We start from the raw sequence: 26057 nt of genomic DNA on the forward strand, positions 1-26057 counted from the left end.
TCATTCAGAAGATACTTACAGAGTGCCTATAACATGCTAAACACCAAGACAGGGAAATGGAACACAGTAAGAAATAAACAGTATAATCATCTGTTAAGTGCTAAATAAATAACAATAGTAATTGCAGCTACTATTTATTAAAAATAGCATTGTTTTAAATGCTGTGTAAGCACTACCTCTTTTATAGTAATGGCAGCTACTATTTATTAAACATAGCATTGTTTTAAATGCTATGTAAGCACTACCTCTTTTATTCCTTTCAATAAATCTCTATAAACTCTGTTTTACAGATGAGGAAACAAGGTTACAGATACCCAGAATCACAAAGCTCTACATTACGAACCCAGTACAAAGAAAGTCAAGAGGAAGGAACAGCTAAGCCTTCCCAAGGGAACCTGAGGAAGGAAAACCTTCTCAAACAAGGAAGTGCTTGCAATAAGTATTAGCAGGATTCTAGTAAGCAGAGAGGTAAAGGAAAAACACATTGTATTTTACATAGGAAAAATATATATATACATTGCCACAGCCTAAGCTAAGCGAGGGTACAATATATGTATTAGGGCACTTAAGTAACAGATTCACAGAGATGATTACTAGATGATGAGACTGAACAAGCAGGCAAATGTCTTATCATAGCCTCCCTGGTATGCTGAGTCTGCATATACCTACACATACACATTTTTTATACAATGCACTTTTTTCATAAGTGATGAAGAGCCATTGAAGAATTTAGAACAGGGAAATGGTGTGACTAGAGACAAGGAAATGGGTCACGAAGTTGTGGCCAAAGCCCAGGAAAGAGTTGTTCCAAAGTACTAACGGGTGGGTGGTATACAGCACTTGGACAAGACATGAGATTTCAGAGAAAACTTAAGAGACATCTCACATTAAAAATGGCTTGACCAAGTATTTATTTTCAGGTACAGGAGGTCAATTTAAATATCTAAAACTTAAAGATTCCACTCTCTAAAAGGCCAAGTGTATAAATTTAAATTCAGAAGTTCCCTATCCTAGGGAAAACATATCAGAAACTATGAACATAAATGAAAGGCAAAGGACCTATAAAAGATCCTCAATACATATCCATCACATGGATGAATAAAAGTGAATTTCAAGAGACAAGACAAGCTTTAGGGAATGACAATAGGAATATGAAGGAAAAAAAGGAGTTACGACTATAACTGAGATAGGGTAAATCAGAGGTCAAAAAAGTTGGTTTCAAAGGAGTAAGCACTGCCAAGAGGGAAGATCAAGGAATCAGAGAATTGAGAAAAAGACTATTAGGACAGTACATTTTCCTTCATAAGTTTTGTTGAGCAGTATATAGTTTGTTTCCATCAGGCTTTGTAATCATTAGTTTTTGCCCATTTACTCCTCTGTTACCATCATTTTATCTTAAAATTAGTTCTTTCCAAGTTTAAATGTTATTTTACTTTATAAGACTAATTCATATGAGGTCTTTTTAAGGCAATATTTTCAAAGGACAATACTGATGGTAAAAAGAATTTCATAAATAACAGCAACAAAGTTAATCTCAAGCCATTTCTTAAGCAATGAAGCATTCTACCCGTTACATTGTGTTGCTTGTTCAAAGACCTCAAATCTAACGCACACTGACCAAAAGAGGGCATTGAATTTGGTTCCAACATAAAAAATAATTTTCTTTTTACTGTTAAATTGCAGAAAATTAAATCACCAAAGCTTATGTTTAAAATAAATGTTTACAGAACAAGTAGGCTCATTTTAATAATAAAAAGGTTCTATGAAGTAAAACCTCAAAATTAAAAGGCAAAAAGAAAAAAAAAAAGCCAAACAACTACCAAAACATATAGACCAAAAAACAAAAACAAGAAAACCACACAAAAACAACTTATATAGAAAAGTATTTTCAATAACTTAAAATATTTACCTTTTTTATTCTTTTACAAGGACATCTAAGTTTTACCTTCTGGTTGCAATTAAAGGGACATTCACCAGGATGACACATCTCTTTGCATCTATGACCACAAGGAAGCTAAAATAAAATCAAAATAAAGCAATTACATACTTACACCTTGATCATACTCTAGTTTCCCCCACACCCCAACAATTTTAAGAGAGTCCATCACACAAAGGGTCAATCAATCCTAGCTAATGGGATAATTTGTAAACTCTTTTTCTTTTAGATATAAATTATTTTAATTACACTTATATAATTATATTTAATTATATATAATTATATTTAATCATATATATATAATTTAATTATATTTAATTATTCTCCCCAGCTCCATTCCAACAGTACATCTTACAGCCACCCTTGTAGCTAGTTATAGCCACGTAACTGAGTTCTGGTCAATGGAATGTAAGCAAGTACATTCCATGCTTCAGATCATTTCAAGAGTATACTTCCATGTTCTTCTCTTCCCCATGTCCTGGAAATGATGAAAGCTGAAGCAATAATGGAAACCATATGCCAAAGAGAGCAGAGCCACCAGCTGACTTGGATTCATGGGTGAACACATGGAATACAATGACACACCTACCTTCCCTGTACTGCACTGTGGGGGAAAAAAAAAAAAAGAAAATGCCCTGTCCTTAAGCCACTGGATACTGTGTTATAACTGTTTAGCCTTTTATTCTACAACATTTACCCTTTCTACTACATATTAAAAAAATATTATTTAGGTAGCCAAAACAACTCAGTAATGGCCATGATATCTATGGTCCGTGTCTTTAATTGTTTACTGTCTTCCTATCCTAGTCAAGCGTTAAGATGAAATGTTCATGGTCTCTGTCTATTCAAATCTTATCCACACTTTAAGACATGACTTAAATCACCATAATGGCCTGATATAAATCTGCCTATATATAAATACATAATAGTAGTTAAGTAAGAAATCTGTTTCTAAATTGTTGTAACATTGCTTGTGGTGTCTTGAAATTTTGCAAAAAAACAATTTTTTTTAGGCACTTCATATATTTCTCTCTCTCCAACCCTAACAAATAAAATACACTATTTGTTAGGGGTTAAATGTCAAAGTCAGACTACCTGGAACTGAGTCCCAGATTACCTGTTTACTAACTGCAGGATCTTAAGACAAGTCACCTGACTTCTCTGTGTTTCACATGTAAAATTTCACATGTAAAAGAGTATTAGTACTTTATAAAGCTGTTGTGAGGATTAAATGAGTTCAGTATATTTAGTTATTATAATAAAAGCTGTTATTATTATAAGTTCCTTGAGGGCAATGGTCTTAGACAGTCATCAACTTACGGTGATGTAACTTAAACAATTTTTCAGTTTTACAATGGGTTTAATGAGGACATATGCCCACCGTAAACCGAGGAACATCTGCATTTCTTTGTGTCTCTCATGTCATAATCCCTAACAAAGATCCCTCCCAAATAGTAGAACCCTCAGTAAACATTTAAGTTCTCTAATTACTGATCTCTATGATTCACCGGATTGATTTTTCAAACTACTGACTCCACTCAAAGAAATTTAGAATCCTTTTCCATTGTCTTTAGTCTCTTTCTAGTGTGTGACTACGTTTTTTATTCTTTAATTTTTAGCTGAGGCATTCATACTAAAACTAAATTCAGATCACTTACACTGTGCACTCCCACTAATCCTACTATAGGGCAGAGAACTGCTATTAATAGAATAAGTCCAGGTATTTCTGAATGATTTCAGTTTTGTTTTTCCCTTTATCTAATACTTGACACTGAATACTACTTAATAAGCTCAATATTTATTCATTTTCAAACACTTACCTCACAGTGGTTGTTTCAAGCCTTTGTATTGCTTAATTTCATTCTTACCTTCATTCCTGCCAGTGCCTCTAGCCAGACTTCATAAACATTTGCCATTAGCTCACCACTTATTCTTACTCTCAAAATACATCTCTATATCCTCTTTCCTTAATTAATCTCTAAGGTAATTACATTAGTCATCTTCTCTTAAAAAGTAACTAACCCTTCTACTTCAAATTTATTAATATTTTTATTGATACATAATATTTGTATGTATTTATAGGGCACACATAATTTTTTTACATACATAGAATGTGTAACGATCAAGTCAGGGTATTTAAGGGTATTTATCATCTTGAGTATTGATCACTTCTATGTTTTGCAAACATTTCAAGTCCTTTCTTCCAGCTATTTGGAAATATACCTTAATCAACATCACTTCATCCCCTTCCCCCATCCTTCTCAGTCTCTGATATCATTTAAATCAATGATTCTATAGGAGAAAGTGAATAGGGAAGCTTATCAGATTCAATAAAGGAAGACCTTTTGAAAATACATAGGATCATGGCTATAGTGTCGCCTTTCACTTTAATCAGTATTCTGTTGCGCTGGGGGTTGATGAAAGCTTAAAAATCACTGGTCTTGATGTTATATCTTTCTGCCTCCTAAAAGACCTCATACTCATCTTCAAAATTTCATTGACAACTTCAAAGTGTCTTTTCTCTGGCTAGGTCTTCTGCCTTCAATAAATGTATCTTTTTTTCTCTAAACCCTTCATTTGACCCTGCCACATACTGGTAAAATTTGTAGAAGACATACATTGGGATGGCTGCCTGGTTCACCATAATTCCCCCAGTAGCCACAGCCATGGCTATGCTACCTGTTCTAGTTCCCTGACTGTGGCTGCCTGTGCCAAAAGGAGCCCTTGGATCCATGGTGAGTCTATTAGGTTTTCTCTCTCAGGAATCTAAAAACTTAAAAGAGCGAGATGGTGGTTTAAGTAGTCATCTCACTGTAAAGCCCCCTTAGGCTGCAGAGATCCTGCCTTTCCCAAAGCTTGACTGTATAGCATTTCCTTCAGAATCTGTGAATTGCTCCCCAATGTCTTCCATATACTCCCCACAACGTCTTCTCTCTCCTTTTTTTCCCATAAGTAAGCCAAAATTGATTCTGCAATTTGCAACTAGGAAAACTGAAACTCATCTAGGTGTACACTGTGCTGGTATCCAACATATGTCCCACAGGCAAAAGTAACACCTCTCATCCTGAAAACGTATTCAAACTCACTAGTAATCAGAGAATGTAAATTAAAACCACAATGAGATGCAAAAAGACTGGCAAAAATAAAAAATGCTGACCACACAAAATGTTGGCAGGGATGTGAAAGAGGAAGAACTTTCATCAATGGAAAGTTGAAAAACTTTCTGATACTTTTCAGTAACTGGAAAAGTTACTGATTATAAATTGATACAACCATTTTGGAAATCAATTTGATATTATTAAAGTTGAAATTAAACATTCCCTATGACCAAGCAATTACACTACTGCATGCCTACAGAAATCTGTGCACATATGTACCAGGATGCAAAAGCAAGAATGTTCACAGCAGTATTTCTGATAACAACCACAGTTGGAAATTATTCAAATGTCCACCCACAGTAAAACAAACTTATACAATGGAATCAGTGGACTACAGCTACACGCAATTAAAAATGACAAACATATATAAGCAAGTCACAAAAGTGCATACTTTTAAACTTTTAACATTGGCAAACAATATTGTTTGCAGATATACATACTGGTAGTAAAAACTGTAAATAAAAGTAAGGAAAGGATTACTATAAAAAGGCAATGGTGGTTAGCCTATAGGATAGAGGATGGGAACTATAGTCAGACAGGGACCTTGGTAAACTTCTGGTATGCCAGCATTACTTGATTTTTTGGCCTGGGTAGAGTTAACATGGTATTCACTTTTTAACTGTTAAACTATACATATTTATATTATATTATGTATTTTTAGGTATATATGTGATATTTCATTGCTTAAAAAAATTAAATCGTGATCATTTTCCTGTTAGATGTGTAAGTAAGTATATGTCATCTCAAAAGCCAGGTTATATTCTGAAAAAACTGAAAAGTAGTTACAAAGAAAGTTGACTTGAATGCATAAGATAAAATGATGGTTATCTTTACTACAGATTTCATAGCAAAAAACAGAGGTCTTTCTAAAATATTCACTTAGAGATGAGATGTATTACCCTTCCCACTCAAAGTGGGACAGATTTTTTCTACTCTACTCAGCCCTCAACATCATTCTGCTAGCATTTCAGTAAGTCGTACCAAATGGTTTACCGACAAACAACACTGTCTGCATCAAAATGTTCCACTTTAATTCCAATAATTCCAATAATAGCCCTCTTTCAAAAGAACTAAGAAACACTTGTAGAACAATATTATTTGTAGATAAATAATCATAATCACCATAGCTACCACATATATAGCGCTTACCATTAACTAAGTCCGTTACATGTTATTACCGCATATAATACTCAGCACTCTGAAGTGGGTATTATTAGTGCCCCATTTTATATATGAATAAGTTCAGTTACACAGAAGTTAAATTTTCCCAAGTAAAAAGTAGAAAAGCTTGCATGGGAATGAGAAAACCAAATTCATAAATAATTTTAAAAAGCAGAAATACCGGCCAGGTGCAGTGTCTCACGCCTGTAATCCCAGCACTTTGGGAGGCCAATGTGGGCAAACCACGAGTTCAGGGGTTCAAGACCAGCCTAGCCAACATGGTGAAACCCCGTTTCTACTAAAAATACAAAAAATTAGCTGGGTGTAGTGGCGGGCGCCTGTAATCTCAACTACTCAGGTGGCTGAGGCAGAAGAATCGCTTGAACCTGGGAGGTGGAGGTTGTAGTGAGCCAAGATTGCGCCACTGTACTCCAACCCAGGCAACAGAGTGAGACTCCATCTCAAAAAAAAAAAAAAACAAAAAAAAAAGTAGAAATACCACATGATCTCACTCATATGTGAAATATAAAAAAATTGAACTCATAGAAGTGAAAGAGCAGAATGGTAGCTGCCAGTGACTGAAGGACAGAAGGGGATTGGGGGAATGTTGGTCAAAGTATACAAAATTTCAGTTAGATATGAGGAATAAACTCAAAAGATCTATTGTACAAAATGGTGACTACAGTTAATAACATACATTGTATTCTTAAAAATTGCTAAGAGAGATTTTAAGTGTTCTCACCATAAAAAAAAAAGCATATATTAACTCAACTTAGTCATTCCACAATGTACACATATTTCAAAACATGTTGCCTATGGTAAATATACAAAATTTTATCAATTAAAAACTTTAAACATTTAAAAAAAAATAACTGAAGCCCCATACATGTAAAATAAAATAAAACTTCCATTTTGTTCCTCTTTATATCTCTTTTAAAAAAGAGCAGAAATGCATATGTGGGGCACAGTTTAAAGGTATGTTCTTAACGGCATCCTTATGTTTTCATTTAGTTAAATTCAAACCTAATAATCCATAGAGTGTGTATCAGAGACACAGTGGAGCTGGAAGGATATGCTTATGCCACTCCCACAATTTACTCTTTTATTCACATACAATAAACATTTACCAGTGGCTTAATGTGTACAACCTGTGTAACAGGCACTGGATACAAAGACAAATATGACATAGTCCCCTGCCCATAACAATCTACAGTATGGGAAAGAGACGAGAACATAAATAAGAGTTTATCAGTACATCAGAATTTACCAGAATCCCATACCTTAACTTTGAAGTACAAAGATTCAAAGTGATATACTTCTTGGCTGATTCTAATTATGACCTCATTCTGTAGCTCACTGGTTCTCAATGTGTGCTCTTGGACCAACAGTATCACTATTGCTCACTATTTAATAGAAATGCAAAATGTAGGCCCTACTCCAGTCCTACAAAATCAGAAACTCTAGAGGGGGGCCCAGCAATCTGTGTTTTTTTGTTTGTTTTTTGAGACGGAGTTTTGCTCTTGTTGCCCAAGCTGGGGTGCAATGGTGCCATCTTGGCTCACTGCAACTTCCGCCTCCTGGGTTCAAGCGATTCTCCTGCCTCAGCCTCCCGAGTAGCTGGGATTACAGGCACATGCCACCACATCAGGCTATTTTTTTTTTGTATTTTTTAGTAGAAACGGGGTTTCACCATGTTAGCCAGGCTGGTCTCGAACTCCTGACCTCAGGTCATCTACCTGCCTCAGCCTCCCAAAGTGCTGGGATTACAGGCATGAGCCACCATGCCCAGCCCAGCAATCTTGTTTTAACAAACCCTTAAAGTGATTCTAATGAATGTTAAAGCAATAGAATTACTGTTATGGTGTCACCAACGTCAAAAGACCATAAACGAAAATGAGTTCTACTAGACACAATGAAATTCACCTGTCTACTCTTAGATTGTTCCAAACTATAACGGCCATTTGAATTGTTCCCAGGCTACAGATACATTTTTCAAGAAAGCCCAAGGAGATCTAGCAATACCAGGGGCTCCAGAAGGACCTAGAATCCAAAATCACGAAAATGACCCATCCAGTCCCCATCAAAAGTCATAGCATCACAACTTATTCATAGCTAAGGCAATTCTAAGTTATAAATTAGCAACATCTGAATTAAATTACTATATTTCTACCTAATAAATCATACCAGGTTACTAAGATTAAAAATAAAACATTCCCAACTACTTATTACCTGGAATCTGAATTGGGATAGAATAAAATTTATTTTAACAAGGGAAGTTCAGGATTTGAATAATTCAAAAAATTAAATTTGAAATATCCCATGCCCTAGTTTCACTTATAAAGACAGGATTATTAAAATAACCATTTATTACTTCAAATGGCCTCTCTTCTTATAATCTTACATAAATTTAAAAACTCTCAATTTCCAACAGATCTTAAATCCATAAAAAGTGGTCCAAAGCCTTAGTTAAAGGAAAATATTAAAAAGGTATGTAATGTATTGATTCCTGTTTTATACTTAATCAAAGACTGATTATGATATTTAACACTTAGTTGTCATCTATTTCTGACTCTAAATAAGGTGAGAAACACTTAGATAAGTGCATAAAGACAATTTAAAGGAAAAAGATACTATATAGTACATCTGTAAGTCAAGAGGATTCCTTTTTAAATGTCTACCCAAATCAAGTAATTTTAACTGTCCCACTCCCAAATCCAAAAGTGCATCTTCCCTTTCAGATTGGCCAAATGTAGAAGGACTGCTTTGGTTTCTCAAATTATTGCCACGATAAATCACTAGTGAGTTTCTTTACCTTTTTACTTTGCACAATTTTTTCTAACTACTTTTTGACAGTTTTAGTTTGAATAAAATGCTTATACAACCACAAGAATCTTTAAAAACACAACTTTATAGGTGAATGTTTTATATTAATATAGTAATGAACTTCAAAGACTCAATGATCTGAATGGTACCAACACGAAAGGCCACAATGAAAATGCAGAGGTATCTTCTACGTCACCATCTTCAAAATGCTGTGGATATGAATATCCATCCTCGCACATTATCCCACCACAGATGCACACATATGAACATGCATACACACACGCACCCCTATTTTAAAAAATAACCTATTATGGATTCACTGTCTAACTGCTATGACCCACATCATTCCTGACCTACTTTAAGTATGAATCACATTTTGAGGGATAAGCACTAGGTCAATACTTTATTGTATAAAGTATGTAAGCTATCTTTAAAATTGCTTTCTTAAAAAAAATCTTCAAAGGGTCATTTCAGGTCCTAATATCACCAAATTTATAAAATGAGATGCATCTACCCTAACTATATGTCTTACATTTTTATTAAAAAAGAAACAACACAGAAGACCTGAAATAATTTGACCAAAAAAGAAAATCCAAGAGAAACAATGCCCAAGGAATACAATTTAAAAGGTTCTACTAAAGCTTACCTCTTTAGGGCACTGATTTTTGCAACAACTGAGGAGGTTCTTTTCATTTACATCAGCTGTGGTTATTTTTCTAAAAATAAGAAAGTTGATGACATTCAAACAAAAATCCATTTTATAGCATAATTTTTCTAAAAATAACTTATAATTTCAAACATATCCATAAAATTATATTTTTTCCTCAAGAAATACTTTAATTATTTCTCTATCTGTAACAATTATCTTCAAATTACTTAACTGTTCTGATAACTCAAACCATCCAGCCCTTTACTACTAACAAGTCAAATGCCAAAAGTGTAACTGCTGCAAGAAGTAAGTACAAAACACAAAATATCATCTGGGCCTGGCCTCTCTTTAATAGTTTCTGTAACTATCTTTCCCTATAGATTTATTATTATAATTCATAATTACAATTGTTAATGTCCCTACATAAAAAAAATTTAAAACTAATTATTTAATATGTTCAAATTGAGGAATTTAGGCTATTTGGTGAGAAATAAAATTAACTTATTTAAAAAGCTTAGGTAAGCTATTAATATTAGAAATTAATTCATTTTAGGCCAGGTACAGTCGCTCCAACCTGTAATCCCAGCACTTTGGGAGACTAAGGCAGGCGGATCACTTGAGGCTGGGAGTTCGAGACCAGCCTGGCCAACATGGTGAAAGCCCATTTCCATGAAAAATACAAAAATTAGCCAGGTGTGATGGTGCATGCCTGTAATCCTGGCTACTCAGGAGGTTGAGGCATAAGAATCGCTTGAACTCAGGAGACGGAGGTTGCAGTGAGTCAAGATCACGACACTGCACTCCAGTCTGGGTGACTGAGCAAGACTCTGTCTCAAAAAAATAAAATAAAATAGTAATTCACTTTAGATCTGATCATTTTAGAACAGTCTACACTTTAAAATGCTTTTATATCTCAGTGAGTAATTCAGAAAAATGTCACAAACACCAAGGAATAAACCTACTTTCCAATAGACACTGCCTAAGTCAGTAACTAGTGACAATCTAAAACTCCCTATCATATGCATCTCACTTTTCTCTTTCCCATACCTTTTTTCTCCTTTCCTTTATTCTGTATTTTCTTACTTTTCCTATTCTTGCTTTCACCCGACATAACTGCCAAAATATACCATAAGTTCAGTCTCCTTAATGTTAATTAAAACTATTATCTAAATAGTCATACTAAATTAGCTATAAATATACTCTAAGATATTTCTTGGCAAAGTTCCCCTTAATACCACAAAGGTTTTATGCTGGCTCTATTAAACACTTGCATTTTTAAGATTCTTACAAGTAGAATGTTCACCTCTGAACTTAAGAGTTAATATTATTTTATTCCTGTTACTCTATACTTAGAAATAAATTAACTTTTCAAGTTCTCTATCTTTTACATCCAAATTCTACAGAAGAAATTAACATGAAGCAGAAAGAGACTATGGTATAATAATACATACATATTGGTTTTTGTCCACGGTTCTTGGCTCATCACTCCCACAGCCCCTGTTATTTTTCCCCAAGGCATGCCATTAAAACTAAAAATATAACCTTCCTCCTCCTTTCTGTCTTGAGCAGGCCATAAAGAAATTCTCTGACCTACCTTGTCTGATTGTAGGTCATAAGACCCCATTTCAGAAGGGGTCCAATCTGGAAGAAGGAATGCTGCACACACAGGCCAAAAAGAACTGAAACAGGCCCTTTTGGGTTTCCTCACTTGGTCTATAATTATTAGATCACACCCTCTGTCCAGTCACACTTCTACATGAGTGTCATACTTCAATCATGCCTATCCAATGAATTCTCCATAAAGGCCCAAGAAGACAGGGTACAAAAAGCTTATGAATAGCTGAACACAGAGGTTCCTGGAGGGTGGTATGCAAATGGTGGGGCGGGGGTAGGAACGGAATCACCATACCCCTTCTTTCATACCTCACTCTACGTATCTCTTCATCTGTATACTTTGCAATATCCTTTATAATAAACCAGTGAACATAAATAAGTTTTTCTCTGAGATTTGTGAGGCACTCTAGCAAATTAATCAGACCCAAAGAGGGGGCTGTGTGAACCTAAACTTGAAGCCGGTCAGTCAGAAATTCCACAGGCCTGAACTTCAGACTAGTGTCTGAAGGGAAGGCAGTCTTGTGGGACTGAGCCCTCAACCTACAGGATCTGACACTTTCTCCAGGTAGTCTCAGAAATGAGTTAGAGGACACCCAGCTGGTGCCTGCTACAGAAGTGATTGTTTCCTTCTTGGTTGAAAGAAACTCCCACACATTTGGTCAGAAAAGTCTTTTGTGTTGATTATTGTGTTTTAAGAGCAGAGGAAAAACAGTTTGTGTTTTTTTCCACACAGGACTAAAAGGAAAAGATGACTTAAATAATTCACTGAATTGAAAGCAAATGAAATTATTAGAACTGAAGCAATAGAATTCTATATTAAAACATATACTTTAATATGTATTTAAGAAAAAAAATCTGTAGTGCTGAGGTAATGGAAGCCACCTTAATCCAAATATATCCACATGTCCCCCTCAAAAAACATATAGCTCATTAATAACAAAATCACTAAATCCCACGACCACAGCACAACTAGAAGACACAAATTTCCACAAACTTCAAATTACCTATAACTAGGAAAAAAAAAAAAAAAACTCCTGAGAGAGCTATTTTTCAAGCTCCCAATGCAAGTATTTTCATAGAGCTAGTGGAGTTCTGAAAAAAACTAAATGAAAAACAGAAGAGGAGGCTGAGCTAAAATCACAACAGACAAAGGTCCCCGTAAAAATGAAAATACTGAAAATACCCTGGTAGACCACAGCACTAACTAAAGGGAATGGATTTTAAAAAGTACACAAGGCTGGGTGCAGTGGCTCACGCCTCTAATCCCAACACTTTGGGAGGCCGAGGAAGATGAACTGCCTGAGCCCAGGAGTTTGAGACCAGCCTTGGCAACATGGCAAAACTCCGTCTCTACAAAAAAACACCACAATTAGCCTGATGTGATGGTGTGCACCTGTAGTCCCAGCTACTAAGAAAGCTGAGGTGGGAAGATCACCTGAGCCTGGGAGGTCAAGGCTGCAGTGAGCCGTGAGTGTGCCACTGCACCCAGTCTGGGAGATGGAGAGACACCTTGTCTCAAAAAAAAAAAAAAAAAAAAAATTTAAAAAGTATACAAGATTCAAGTAGCCAATCTTGGAAAGGCAACACTCCGGGAAGAAGGTAAAAAGGGAAAGGCAGACTTTAGACTTCAGACTTGTTTCAAAATAAAATAAAATAAAAAAAGTACACAAGATTCAAGTAGCCAATCTTGGAAAGGCAACACTCTGGGAAGAAGGTAAAAAGGGAAAGGCAGACTTTAGGCAGACTTCTTTAGGCCCAGCAAAAGAAGAAGGGAAATTTAGGATTTTGCAAGACCAAAGAAAACAAAAGTAAAATAAGGACACATAACTCCTCTCCTCTTCTCAGCACCACCCTCGAACGCCAACCATTTAAAAAATTGTATTTTCCCACACTGGCAAGAGAGTGGTCATCAACTAGAAATCTTACACTAAGCTCTGTCCAAAAACATAAAGATATGTAATTTACAACTATAAAAAACTACTATAGAGAATAAACAGAAAATGACATCCAAAGCCTTTTCGCTGATGAAAATCCCCTCCTGTAATCTCCCACCCAAAAAAAGAAGTACAAAGAAGAAGAAAACTGGAACGTAATATTCCAAACTGAATTAACTATATGAAACACTGCCTATACAGAAGTGTTAACCTAGCAGACGTGACCACTATCTTTTGAAAGGCCTCCTTGTAAGACTAGCCCTTGGCTGGTGCTTGGGAATCTGGATTTCAGGAAGGTTCCCACCATTCCCAGAACTGGTAAGAACAGCTGACTATGTCTAAACTGTATAAATCAAATGGTTTATGCTGAACAGCTGCTTTCCCTCTGAGAGCCCTGAACTCTGGTATGTACCAGGTGAGGCTGCCTATGTAGCCTTCCCCCAATAAAAACTCTAGGTGCTCAGTCTCTAATGAACTTCTCTGGTTGGAAACATTTTACAAGTGTTGTCACAACTCAGTGCTGGGAGAATTAAGTACAAACTATGTGGCTCCACTGGGAGCAGATTCTGGGCGCTTGTGACTGGTTTCCCCTACACTTCACCTCATGTGCCTTTTCCCTTTGCTGACTGTGCCTCCTACCCTTTTGCTGTAATAACTCATAGCTGTAGGTATAACTATATGCTGAGTCCTGTGAGTCCTGGCAAATTACCCACTATGAGCATGGTATAGGGCTCTTCAATACGCTACCACCTTAAGTCAGAAAAGCAAAACGTAAGAACATAATGGAGAAGAAATGAACAAAGGTTGATTGAATTCAGGAAAAAAAAATTAAGACAAAATTACATCAGAAATAAAAACTAAATTACAAGGTGCTCATGGAAGAACATATTTACAGAAGAACATACTTGAATCAAAATTTAATAAGGCTCCCTGAAATGAGGCAGCAAAACATCCTAGATGATAAAAATGAGATTTAGAAAAAAGTATCAAAGAAGTAATTGAGTGAAATGGGAGAAAGAAAAAGAAAACCCAACATATATACAATTGGTATCACTAAAAAATAAAAACAAAATAAATGAAACAGATCTGGTATTTAAAACTATAATCCAGGAAAACAAAAACACTGAACTTATATGTTGAAAGGGCTAATCAGGTACCTGAAAAAATTTATCAAAAATTATCAACCCTGAGTCGTACCTTAATAAAAACATTAGATTTTAAAGATGGAGGAGGAGGAGGAGGGAAGTGAAGGAGAAAGAAACAACTTTAGGGGTCCCAAGTAAAAAAGATCAATTAACTCATAAGGAGAAGAGACTGGCATCAAATTTCTCAAAAGTAAAATATAAACGAAAGCAGCATAGAGCAACATTTCCAAGAAACTCTAGGAAAGAACGCATCAATAAAAGACTTTTTATACAATTGTAAATGCTATAGCAAAACATTCTTAAAACATGCAACAGAATGTTTAAGAATTAAGCATTCAGGGAATACTATACTCACAAGCTCTCTTGGGGAAACTACTAGAGGATGCACTTCATTCAACCAAGAGAAGACTGGGAAATTTCAGCAAAAAGACTGATGGTTGAAATTTAAAATTGAAAATCTAAGAAAAAAAGGGCTGGGCGCAGTGGCTCACGCCTGTAATCTCAGCACTTTGCGAGGCCGAGGCGGGTGGATCACAAGGTCAGGAGATCGAGACCATCCTGGCTAACACGGTGAAACCCCATCTCTACTAAAAATACAAAAACAAAATTAGCCAGGTGTGGCGGCGGGCACCTGTAGTCCCAGCTACACGGGAGGCTAAGGCAGGAGAATGGCCTGAACCCGGGAGGCGGAGCTTGCAGGGAGCCGAGATCGCACCATTGCACTCCAGCCTGGGCGACAGAGCGAGACTCCATCTCAAAAAAAAAAAAAAAAAAGAAAAGAAAAAGAAAAAGAAAAAAAGGTCGGAATGGGGGTAGAATAATATATAAATGTCGTATGTTCTGAAAAAGAATAAAACATGCAACTAAACAATGAGAAGAGAAGGAGAGAAAAAAAGGCAAATAAAATAAACTCACTGATTGTCATACAGTCTTAAATGAGAACCAGGTGATAAAATTAAAAGCTGACAAATCAGTTAGTAAAAGATGAAAGAAACAAGGGTCTAAAGACATTAAAAATGTACAAAAAAAAAGTAATCAACCACTAAACGAAAACAAATCTTAATAGGAGAAAATTCTAAGTAAGAGCAAAGAAAACGTATCACATAAAGAAAAAGTGACATAATACAAACAGTAACCATAAAGTAATAATTCAGAGCTAAACCAAAGATATCAGTGATATTAAAAATTGTTAAAGGACTTACTTAACTTGCCTATTAAAATGAAAAAGGGGATGCACAAGAATTCAAGCCAAAAGTATTAAATGTAACAAAGGATACCTTTCAATGCTAAAAGCCATAATTATTAAAAATTCTGTACGACATATAACAGCTTAATCATCTTTATAAGCAAAAACTACAGCAGCTGCAAAGAGATACAGAAACACACTAACAGGCTAGGCATGATGGCTCATGCCTGTAATCTCAACATTTTAGGAAGCTGAGGCGGGAGGGTCTCTTGAGCCCAGGTGTTTTGAGACAAGCCTGGGCAAAACAGTGAGACCACATCTCTACAAAAAGTTTCTTAAAAATTATCCAGATGTGGTGGTATGTGCCTGTAGCCCCAGCTACCTCGGAGGCTGAGGCGGGAGGATCACTTGAGCCCAGGAGTTCAAGGCTGCAGTGAGCCATGACCACACCACTGCACTTCAGCTTGGCCAATAGAGTGAGACTGTATCTCAAAACACAAAAACAAAACAAAAAGAAACACACTAATAATATGGAATTGTAATACAGCATTTTCAATATAAGACAAAGCTACTGTATTAAAACATGATCCACACACACAACCCAAATCTAATATTCTGATTTTTACGATATTACATCTTCTCAAGCACATGGAACATTCACAAAAATTGATCACCTTATTTTATAAAAGAAGCACTGTTAATTTCCATAAATTAGAAAAATATTACAAACACATGCTCTGATCACAATGCAATAAAACTAGATCTTCTATTTTAAAAATCTTGAGTATAGGAGGAAATAGACATAGAAACTCTTAAATACAAAGAAAGTAGTATATACATGAATATATGGAATATACCTAAAGCAATAAATAATCCATAAGCTTTAAGCACATCTATGATAAAAATGAAAGCATGAAAATAAATGAATTAAATTCTCAATTCTTCTTAAAGAAATTCAGAAATTTTCTTTTTAAAGGAAATAATAAAATAAGAGCAGAAAAAATGTGGTAAACCATAAAAGAACAGTCAATCCAGTTAATCCAAATCCTAGGTTTTTTAAAATAAAAAAATTTACTACCTAACACTCAAGAAAGAGGGAGAAAGCAAAAATATTCAAAATAAGAATGACAAGGGGAAATCATAAAACAACAAAATTTTAATCATGATAAGCAACTACTTTACAAACTTTTATACAAATAAATTTGAAAAATCTAGATGAAATAGATAATTTCTAAGGAAAGTAACAGTTTTTGAAAAAATGACCCCATAAAAGAGAGAAATTTTCATTAGAAAAAATAGAGAAAGTTATCAAAAACAACACACACATCAGGCCCAGATGGTTTCATAGAGGAATTCCATAAAACCCTCAATGACCAGTTAATCCCAATGATACTACATATTCTAAAGCATAGAAAACCAAGGAAATAGCCAAGTTTATTTTATAAAACAAACGTAACGTTGATACCCAAATCTGACAAAGACAATACAAAATTTAAAAATTATAGACTAATACAATTAATGAACATTTTTAAAATCCTAAACATTAGCAAATCCAAATCAACAGATCTAATGATTATCTCCACAGATGCTAAAATATCATTTGGCAAATTCAGCATCCAATCCTTATTTAAATATACACACACACTCAAGAAAACAGAAATTGTTGGATACTCTAACATGGTGACAAAGCCAACATCTTACATAATGTAGAAATACAGGAAGTAATTCCTCTAAAGAAAGAAACAAGGCAGGGCCAATACTACTTAACACTGGACTGGAGATGTTAACCAATGATAGGAGATGAGAGAAACCAACTATGAGGCAAAAGTATTGTAAAGAAAGAGACCAAAACCCCAAGGAAAAAAAAAATATGCGAAGGACGTCAACAGCCAATTCACTAAAATAAATTTAAAAATGGTCCTTATCAAAACAGAGAGCCTAGAAGTAATGATACACAAGGAGCAAAAAGCACACCAAGTGGTTTTTAAATATCACTGTCCATTAAAAAGGCCCTCAGAGAAATGTCTAAGTCCTGGGCGAGGATATGTAAAGTACAAGATGAGCCTAGGACATTTTTATTAGCCAGAAAAAAAAAAATACTAAAACAAAGATGGAAACACATCAAAGGGACATGAGAACCAGTTTAAAGACACTCCCATGGGCCTTTGATGTTCAACAAATTAAACATCAAAATGATGGCGAAGGACCAAATAAAGAATCCACTGGTTCATGCCAGTATTAACATACGAGGTGGGGAGAGCTCTTACAGTAAAATGTCAATTTAAAAATGTAGAAGATGGAGTTAGAAAATTCCCACTTGGCAAGTTTTTATTTGTTTTGTAAAATACACTTGGTTCTTTGGGAGGCCGAGGCGGGCGGATCATGAGGTCAGGAGATCGAGACCATCCTGGCTAACATGGTGAAACCCTGTCTCTACTAAAAAAAAAATACAAAAAATTAGCTGGGCATGGTGACGGGGTGCCTGTAGTCCCAGCTACGCAGGAGGCTGAGGCAGGAGAATGGCGTGAACCCAGGAGGCGGAGCTTGCAGTGAGCAGATTATGCCACTGCACTCCAGCCTGGGTGACAGAGCAAGACTCCGTCTCAAAAAAAAAAAAAAACAAAAAAACACTTGGTTATTTGCTTGGGTTTCTATGCTCTAGAATACTTTATGTAGTATCACTGGGATTAAATGGTCAAGGGTTTCATTAATGAAGCATCTGGGCACACATGCATGTGTGTTGTTCTTGAGAGCTTTTTCTATTTTCTCAAATGTTATCATAGTAACAACTCATTTACAACAGAATCATCAATAGATGCTAAAATTCGTGGGTGAAAGTTTGATGAGGAACAAGCTATATAAATAAACAGAATGCAGGTGTGACACTGCTCAAGTTCATTACTATCCATTAATAATGTAAAATTGCCCTCTAAATTCCCCCTACAAAACTTCTAAGACTAAAAATTATAATACTTTATTTTTGAGATTTCAACAAAATAACTTTAATATAAGAAAAGAATAAAATTTGTCTTCTATAATTTAATAAAGCATGAGTCTAGAGTTTAGGGAACAAAAATGTTAGCTAATATGAACAAGAATTTTTCAAAATGTAATTATGCTAAAAAATATGAAATAAAGTTGTATTCCCAAATGAAACTTGAGTAAAATATATTTACAAAAAGCTCACTTTACGGACTGGAGTGAAACAGCCAGGAGAGTTAAGTGGTAAATTATATCATTATTAAATAAAAGGGAAATTTTTTTCTTCTATCTAAATAATCCATAAGCAAAAACTGGCATTTTTTAAATGAAGAAAACATACTGGTTTGGTCATATCCTAGTGTGATAGGTGCTATAACAGCAACGCTTGTAATAAACAAAGGCCTACCTTTTAAATCTATAACTTAAAAATTATGACTAAGTAGGCTGGGCATGGTGGCTCACGCCTGTAATCCCAGCACTTTGGGAGGCCAAGGTGGGTGGATCACGAGGTCAGGAGTTTGAGACCAGCCTGACCAACATGGTGAAACCCCATCTCTACTAAAAATACAAAAACTAGATGGGTGTGGTGGCACGTGCCTGTAATCCCAGCTACTCAGGAGGCCAAGGCAGAAGAATTGCTTGAACCCAGGAGGCGGAGACTGCAGTGAGCCAAAATCGTGCCACTGCACTCCAGCCTGGGTGACAGAATGAGACTCCGTCTCAAAAAAAAAAAAAAAAATTATGCCTAAGTCAACTACTGGCATAGCTCAGTGATATTGCAGGTTCAGTTCCAGACCACCTTAATATAGCGAATATCATACTAAAGCAAGTCACACACATTTTTTGGCTTCCCAGTGCATATAAAAGTTATGTTTACACAATACTGCAATATACTAAGTATGCAATAGCATTACATCATAAAAAACAATGTGTATACCTTAACTTAACAATACTTTATTACTAAAACCTGCTAACGCTCATCTGAGCCTTCAGTCAGTCTTAATGTTTTTGCAGATGGAGCATCTTGCCTAGATGTTTATGGCTGCTGACTGATCAGGGTGGTGGTTGCTGAAGATTGAGGTGGCTATGGCAATTTAAAAAAATAAGACAATAGTTTGCTGCATCAATTGACTCTTCCTTTCAGGAAGATTTCTCTGTAGCATGTGATGCTGTGTTTCATAGCATTTTACCCACAGTAGAACTTCTTTCAAAATTCCTATCAAACCTGCTGCTGCTTTATCAACTAAGTTTGGGTAATATACTAAATCCTAATCCTTTGCTGTCATTTCAGCAATGTTCACAGTAATTCACCAGGAGTAGATTCCACTTTCTTTGTTCATCCATTAGAAGCAACTTCTCATCTGTTCAAGTTTTATCATGAGATTGCAACAATTCAGTCCCATCTATAGGCTCCACTTTTAATTATAGTCCTCTTGCTATTTCCACCACATCTGCAGTTACTTTCTGCACTGAAGTCTTGAACCCCTCAAAGTCATCTATTAGGGCTGGAATCAACTTCTTCCAAACTCCTGTTCCTGTTGACATGAATGTTCTTAATGACATCTAGAATGGTGACTCCTTTCCAGAACGTTTTCAATTTACCCAGATCTATCAAAGAAATCACCACCTACATCTGGCATGTATTTCTCAAAAAATTAGACCTGAAAGTTGAAATTACTCGTTGAACCATGGACTGCAGAACGGATGTTGTGTTAGCAGGCACGAACACAACATTCATCTCCTTGTATATCTCCATTATAGCTCTTGGGTAACCAGGTACATTGTCAATGAGCAGTAATATTTTTAAAGGCATCTTTCTGATCAGTAGGTCTCAACAGTGGGCTTAAAATATTCAGTAAACCATGCTATAAACAGATATACTGTCATCCAGGCTTTGTTGTTCCATTCATAGAGCACAGACTAGATTTAGCATAATTTTGAGAATGGTAAATGAGTACTGGCTTCAATTTAAAGTCACCAGCTGCATTAGGGCCCTAACAAGAGAGTTATCCTGTCCTTTGACACTTTAAAGCCAGGCACTGACTTCTCTCTTAACTATGAAAGTCCTAGATAGCATTTTCTTTCAACAGAAGGCTGTTTTGTCTACGTTGGAAATCTGTTGTTTTGTGTAGCCACCTTCATCAATGATCTTATCTAAACCTTCTTGGATAACTTGCTGCAGCTTCTGCATCAGCACTTGCTGCTTCACCTTGCACTTTTATGTTATGGAGATGGCTTCTTCCCTAAACCTTATGAACCAACCTATGCTGTCTTCAAATTTTTCTTCTGCAGCTTCTTCATCTCTCTCAGTCTTCACAGAATTGAAGAAAGTTAGGAACATCTCTAAATGTTGTGGCTGCTTTGATCTTCTATCCAAACCACTAACACTTTCTCCATATCAGCAATAAGGCTGCTTTGCTTTCTTACCATTCTGTGTTCACTGAAATGAACTTTAATTTCCTTTAAGAATTTTTCCTTTGCATTCACAACATGGCTAACTGTTTGGTGCAAGAGACCTAACTTTTAGCCTATCTCAGCTTTTGACAAGACTCACTAAGCTTAATCATTTCTAGCTTTTGATTTAAACTCAGACATGTGACTCTTCCTTTCACTTGAACACTTAGAGGCCATTGTAGAGTTATTAATTGGCCTAATTTCAATACTGTTGTTTCTCGGAATAAGTAGGCGCAAGAAGAGGTAGAGAGATAGGGGAACTGCTAGTGATGCAGTTCAATCACACACAATATTTATCAATGATTCACTGTCTCACAGAAGTGCAGTTCATGGCACCCCAAAACAATTACAATGGAAACATCAAAGATCACTGATCACAGTTTATCATAACAAATATGAAATGAAAAAGCTTGAATATTGTGAGAATTACCGAAATATGACAGAGACACAAAATGAACATATGCTGTTGGAAAAATGGCATCAATAGACTTGCTCAATGCAGGTTGACAAATAACTCCAATTTGTAAAAAACTCAGTATCTGCCAAGTACAATAAAGTGAAGTCCAATAAAACAAGGTGTGCCTGTATGTACAAGTCACATTTTGATTGAAAAAAATTCTAATTTGACATAGTCAAACTATCAGGTATAGGAGTATTTCTTTAATTTTTTTTAAAAGCAGTGAAACCATTTTTTTCATAACAAAATCTTATACAGAATCCTGAAATGGAAAAAAAGCACAATTTCCCTGTTTGAATTCACGATGAAGTATCCAGAAAGTGTAGTATTCTACATGTCTTCCTTCCAGGTCTCTACTGGAAAACCTAGGCATCTACAGTTTAAGCAAAGTACACTATAAAGGGTTCTTAATTATAAAAAGATACCAATTCAACTAATTGTAATAAAATAAGACTTTTTTTTCAGTCTACTTACCTACATTCCACATATAGGCTTGTGATCTTACAGTGACATTTCATTCTAAGCATCTGAACACAAGGTGGACATTCTCCAGGGTGACATGGCAAAATACATGGGTGAAGACAACCTAGTGGCCGTGACTTGGAGCACCCTTCCTCACAAGGAAGGCATTCTGGGCCAGCCTGAAAAACAGCATGGAAATAAATCACCTAAGTACAAGGTAAGCCTAACATTTCCATATGTTACAGTTATATAAAATTTATATATCCCATTAAAATAAAGTACTTCTGCAGTTCTTAGAAACAGAGTTAATCAAATGGTACATGCTCTCATTTATCTTAAAAATATTCAAACTAAAGAATAGCAAGACTGTCAATATGACTATTATTCATATAGATTTTTTTGCCTATGAGCCTCATTAAGGCAAACTGCCTCATTTTTAAATGAACCTTAAAATGGACTATATAAAGTATCCCACTAAAAATGTAAATTACTTCCTAAAGAATCATCAAAGACAGAAATAAAATATACAGAGTAAAAACATTCATTCATTTCTATACAATAATCAACACTGAACTAAAGAAATCAATACACTGTTAACACATAAATAAAAATTCCAAAGCACTAAACAGTCTGGAGGTAATTATCTCATCTTGCCAAAGAGAAACACATATACAATGAAAAAAGAATGACCAGTAGTTTATATTTTAATGCACATCAATGAATTAAAGTTAAATTACATTTTACAAATAAATGTACCTCAATGTAACTTAACAAGGCACCTCCCTTTTCTCTAGTGATTTAATAATGTTAACTAGCACTACAATCTACTAAAGAAGGTTAAAAATACTTATTTCAGGATATTGTTTGTTTTCTCACGTCATACTAGAGGTAAAATAAGAGAGCTATAGACATGGATAGTAAATCTTACAGGTCAAACATTTTTATTATCATTCCAAAGAGAAGCCATGATTACAACAGTTATTATAAAATTCTAAGCTATTTTTTGACATATAGGATTAAAAAGAAATAGTGTTTCAAATTATAAAAATATTATTTTATAAATTATTTTTAAAAAACATGTGCCAGGCATTGTTCTTGGCACTGGGAAGACATGAGATAGGCTCCTGGAACCTACATTTATGTGAGGAGGTAAAGTACATGAATATAATGTCTTTGTAACTACTCTGAAGAAAGATAAAGCATGATAAGAAAGAGTGATGGCAGCAACAAGAAGGAAGCCTGACTGATAAAGATCAGATGTGAATAGAAATTGAGTTAAATGAGGGAGAGAACAACCAGAAAGGAGAGTTCCAGAGAAAAGGAACAAGTACAAAGGCTCTAAGAAAAAACAAATGTGGAATGTTCAAGTAACAGGATGAACAGAGGCAGAAGTGAGTAAGCAAGAGAGTGATGAGAAGTCAGATGAAAGTTGGGAAAGACAGTCAGGAGTTAGATCATTACTGAGCTTTTATAAGCCATTGAAAAGGATTTAAATTTTGGTCTGAGAGTGACTAAAAACTACCAAAGGATATGGAGCAGAAAGATGATACTTGATTTAAATTTTTTAAAAGATTAATCTGGCTGATGCAGTAAAACAAAGTGAGAGTAGAAATGTTGGTTAGGAAATTACTGCAGAAATCTAAGTCAAAGGTAATGGTGGCTTAGATGAGGATGGTAATGGTACAGGTTATGAGAAACTGTCAGATTCAGGATCTATTTTGATGACAAACCTAACAGGATTTTCTGTGGGAAAAGGACAACAAAGACAAGAAAGAAATCAAGCATGATTCCTATGTCTTTGATCTGCACAACTGGGTAAAAATGGGAAATTGACTTTCTGAGATGGGAAAGACTGAGCAAGTATTAGGCAGTGAGTAACAAAATATGCAAAGAGAACTAAAGTTAACATAAGAGTTTATTTCATTTGCTCTTCCTAACTATGTGGTACACCTACAAAAATCTTCTATTTAAATAACATGAGTAGAAGAGCACATTAGGCTGGGAGTTAAAAGATCAGGCACAGTACTTTCTGATTTGCTACTCTCCTGTTGCAGAATCATGGACAAGTCACAGAGCTTCAGTTTCCCTATCTTCAAAACAAAAAGTATACTTAGAATATGAGCTCCTTCCAGCTATGAGAGAAACAAAAAAAATCACTGAATCTACACTTACTAAATTATCTTCCTGGATCACTTCCAATATCAAGTTCTATCTTCGTTAAGAAATACAGCAAGTCCATCTGTCAAATATCATATGCAGTTCTCATTTAAAAAGAAAAACAGAAGCTTTAACCCAGGAAGCAATTTGGGGATAATCCACAATAAATCTCTAATAGTCATATCAGCTTTGAAAATAAGCTTTTTCTGACTCACTTCGTATTCTGGAAATCTGGAAGAGGGAAGCCATAGAGCAGCTACACCCTAACTAGTTAAAATGATTTTGTATCATTATTTGTTAGTTTGATTTTATAATTCTAGTATCTTTTTTGTTTTATCGTGAGTACATTTTTGAGGGTCAAGGCATGGAACAATGAAGAAATTAAAAGCGATACATTTACACATATGTTTGCTCATGAAAAAGAAGAATACCTATGTTGTCATGTATTATAAATTAAAGACAAAAAAATAACCTAACGATGCAACTAAAATTTTCAATAAGTCATATTAATAATTTAAATAGTTGTAAATTTAATGTTAATAATAAAGTGACACTTAAAATTTTCTAGCCTATTTCTCATTTAGACACTAGTATTACAACTCCCTATAGAACAAAAGTCTAGAAAAAAATTATTTTACAACTAAAGTTTAACACTAGCTGCATTTGTTTTTCCTTGTAAGATAAGAATTTTCAGAGATCTTTGAAAAGCTGAGTTCTCATACACTTGTAAAATGCTTTTAGTTAACTATACACATAGAAACACTGCTCATCTGTGATGCCATTTATTTTACTTTTAACAAAAGATTGGGAATTTATTTAAATCTATTAAAATTATGAACATCATCCATCCTGTGTGGTCAGGTTTGAAAACTAACTTAGAGTAAATGCTCTAAACTCAGATATGAACAGAGAGAAATGGAGGCGATACTCTTACTTACTATCTAAGAAGATACATAACCTATGTATTTTTATCATAAAACCATATCCTATGTATTAACACAGGTACAGTACGCAAAGGGTTCCACATTAAAAGGCACATTATTATGAGCTGGAATAAAGACACAGAACTATACACACCAAGCTGTTTAAGGCCAGCTGTCTTAGGAAAGGAAAAGAAGGAGAAGGGATGAGGGCAAAAAAAGAGGCAGGAAGCTAAAGCAAAACAGAAAAATATTTATGGTATAACTGTTGAAAAAACGTTTCAAGAATACTACAGGCAGATATACATTCAATCTAAGAACATTACCTTGTTTTTTCCAGTGCAGCCATCAGTTTTGGTTACTTTGTGGCATTCTTTCATACATGTGTGATTCTGACAATCTAAGATTCTTCCACAAACTCTTTTACAAGAGTAGGGTCCTACAGCATGGCATGGTAGTGGACTCACCTTAAAAAATAAAGGAAATCAGCACAGCACACATTACTCAAACGTTTCTGGACATATTATATGTTTACAAAATTTTCTGCTATCATCTGAGAACAAATTTCAGAAAAGTATAAGTTTGCACGCATAATAATATTATCAAAATCAAAGTAACCTATCAAAATATTCCAAAGTAATGAATGCCAAGAAGCAAAATGTTCTCCTCCTAAAAGGAAAATTCAATATGATTCTGTAGTGAATGCATATCCACAAGCTAATTCTCAAATAAAGGCACTACATATTTTTTAAATTAGTAGATAAACTTTATACTCTTTATAACAGTAAAATAACAATACTTAGACTTTATTATTTCTAACAACTCTAGTAAAGTTATACTAGTATGTAATAGTATAGATTATAAGCTTTACTTAAAAATTGTGCCTGCAACTTACCTCATGTTTCCCAAGACATTCCCTACAACGAAAAAATAAAATAGAATGAAAACATTACAAATTATTCCAAAATAATACCTAAAGATGCTAACTCTACTAGCATTAAAAAAATAAACACATATGG

The 26057-nt window shown here is 35.0% G+C and overlaps 1 protein-coding gene and 1 long non-coding RNA gene across 5 annotated transcripts in view; one reads left to right on the top strand and one right to left on the bottom strand.

Annotated features, from left to right (window-relative positions):
• Positions 1-26057, top strand: part of LOC129035853 (uncharacterized) — a 63938-nt gene that overhangs the window by 20538 nt on the left and 17343 nt on the right. Inside the window, exon 2 of the long non-coding RNA XR_008502354.1 lies at positions 22024-22178. This is a non-coding gene — a long non-coding RNA (uncharacterized LOC129035853). The remainder of the gene's footprint in view (positions 1-22023; positions 22179-26057) is intronic.
• NFXL1 (nuclear transcription factor, X-box binding like 1) overlaps positions 1-26057 on the bottom strand; it is a 68692-nt gene that overhangs the window by 5903 nt on the left and 36732 nt on the right. For 3 of the 4 annotated variants that reach the window (XM_054486845.2, XM_054486846.2, XM_054486847.2), the window contains exons 16-20: positions 25934-25955; positions 25365-25505; positions 21974-22140; positions 9725-9794; positions 1910-2014 (exon numbers count right to left, since the gene is read on the bottom strand). In XM_054486845.2, coding sequence (XP_054342820.1) covers positions 1910-2014; positions 9725-9794; positions 21974-22140; positions 25365-25505; positions 25934-25955 — 505 coding nt within the window. The remainder of the gene's footprint in view (positions 1-1909; positions 2015-9724; positions 9795-21973; positions 22141-25364; positions 25506-25933; positions 25956-26057) is intronic. The other variant, XR_010126038.1, reaches the window with a different exon arrangement.

Source organism: Pongo pygmaeus, chromosome 3 (assembly GCF_028885625.2).
Source record: "Pongo pygmaeus isolate AG05252 chromosome 3, NHGRI_mPonPyg2-v2.0_pri, whole genome shotgun sequence".
NCBI lineage: Eukaryota > Metazoa > Chordata > Mammalia > Primates > Hominidae > Pongo > Pongo pygmaeus.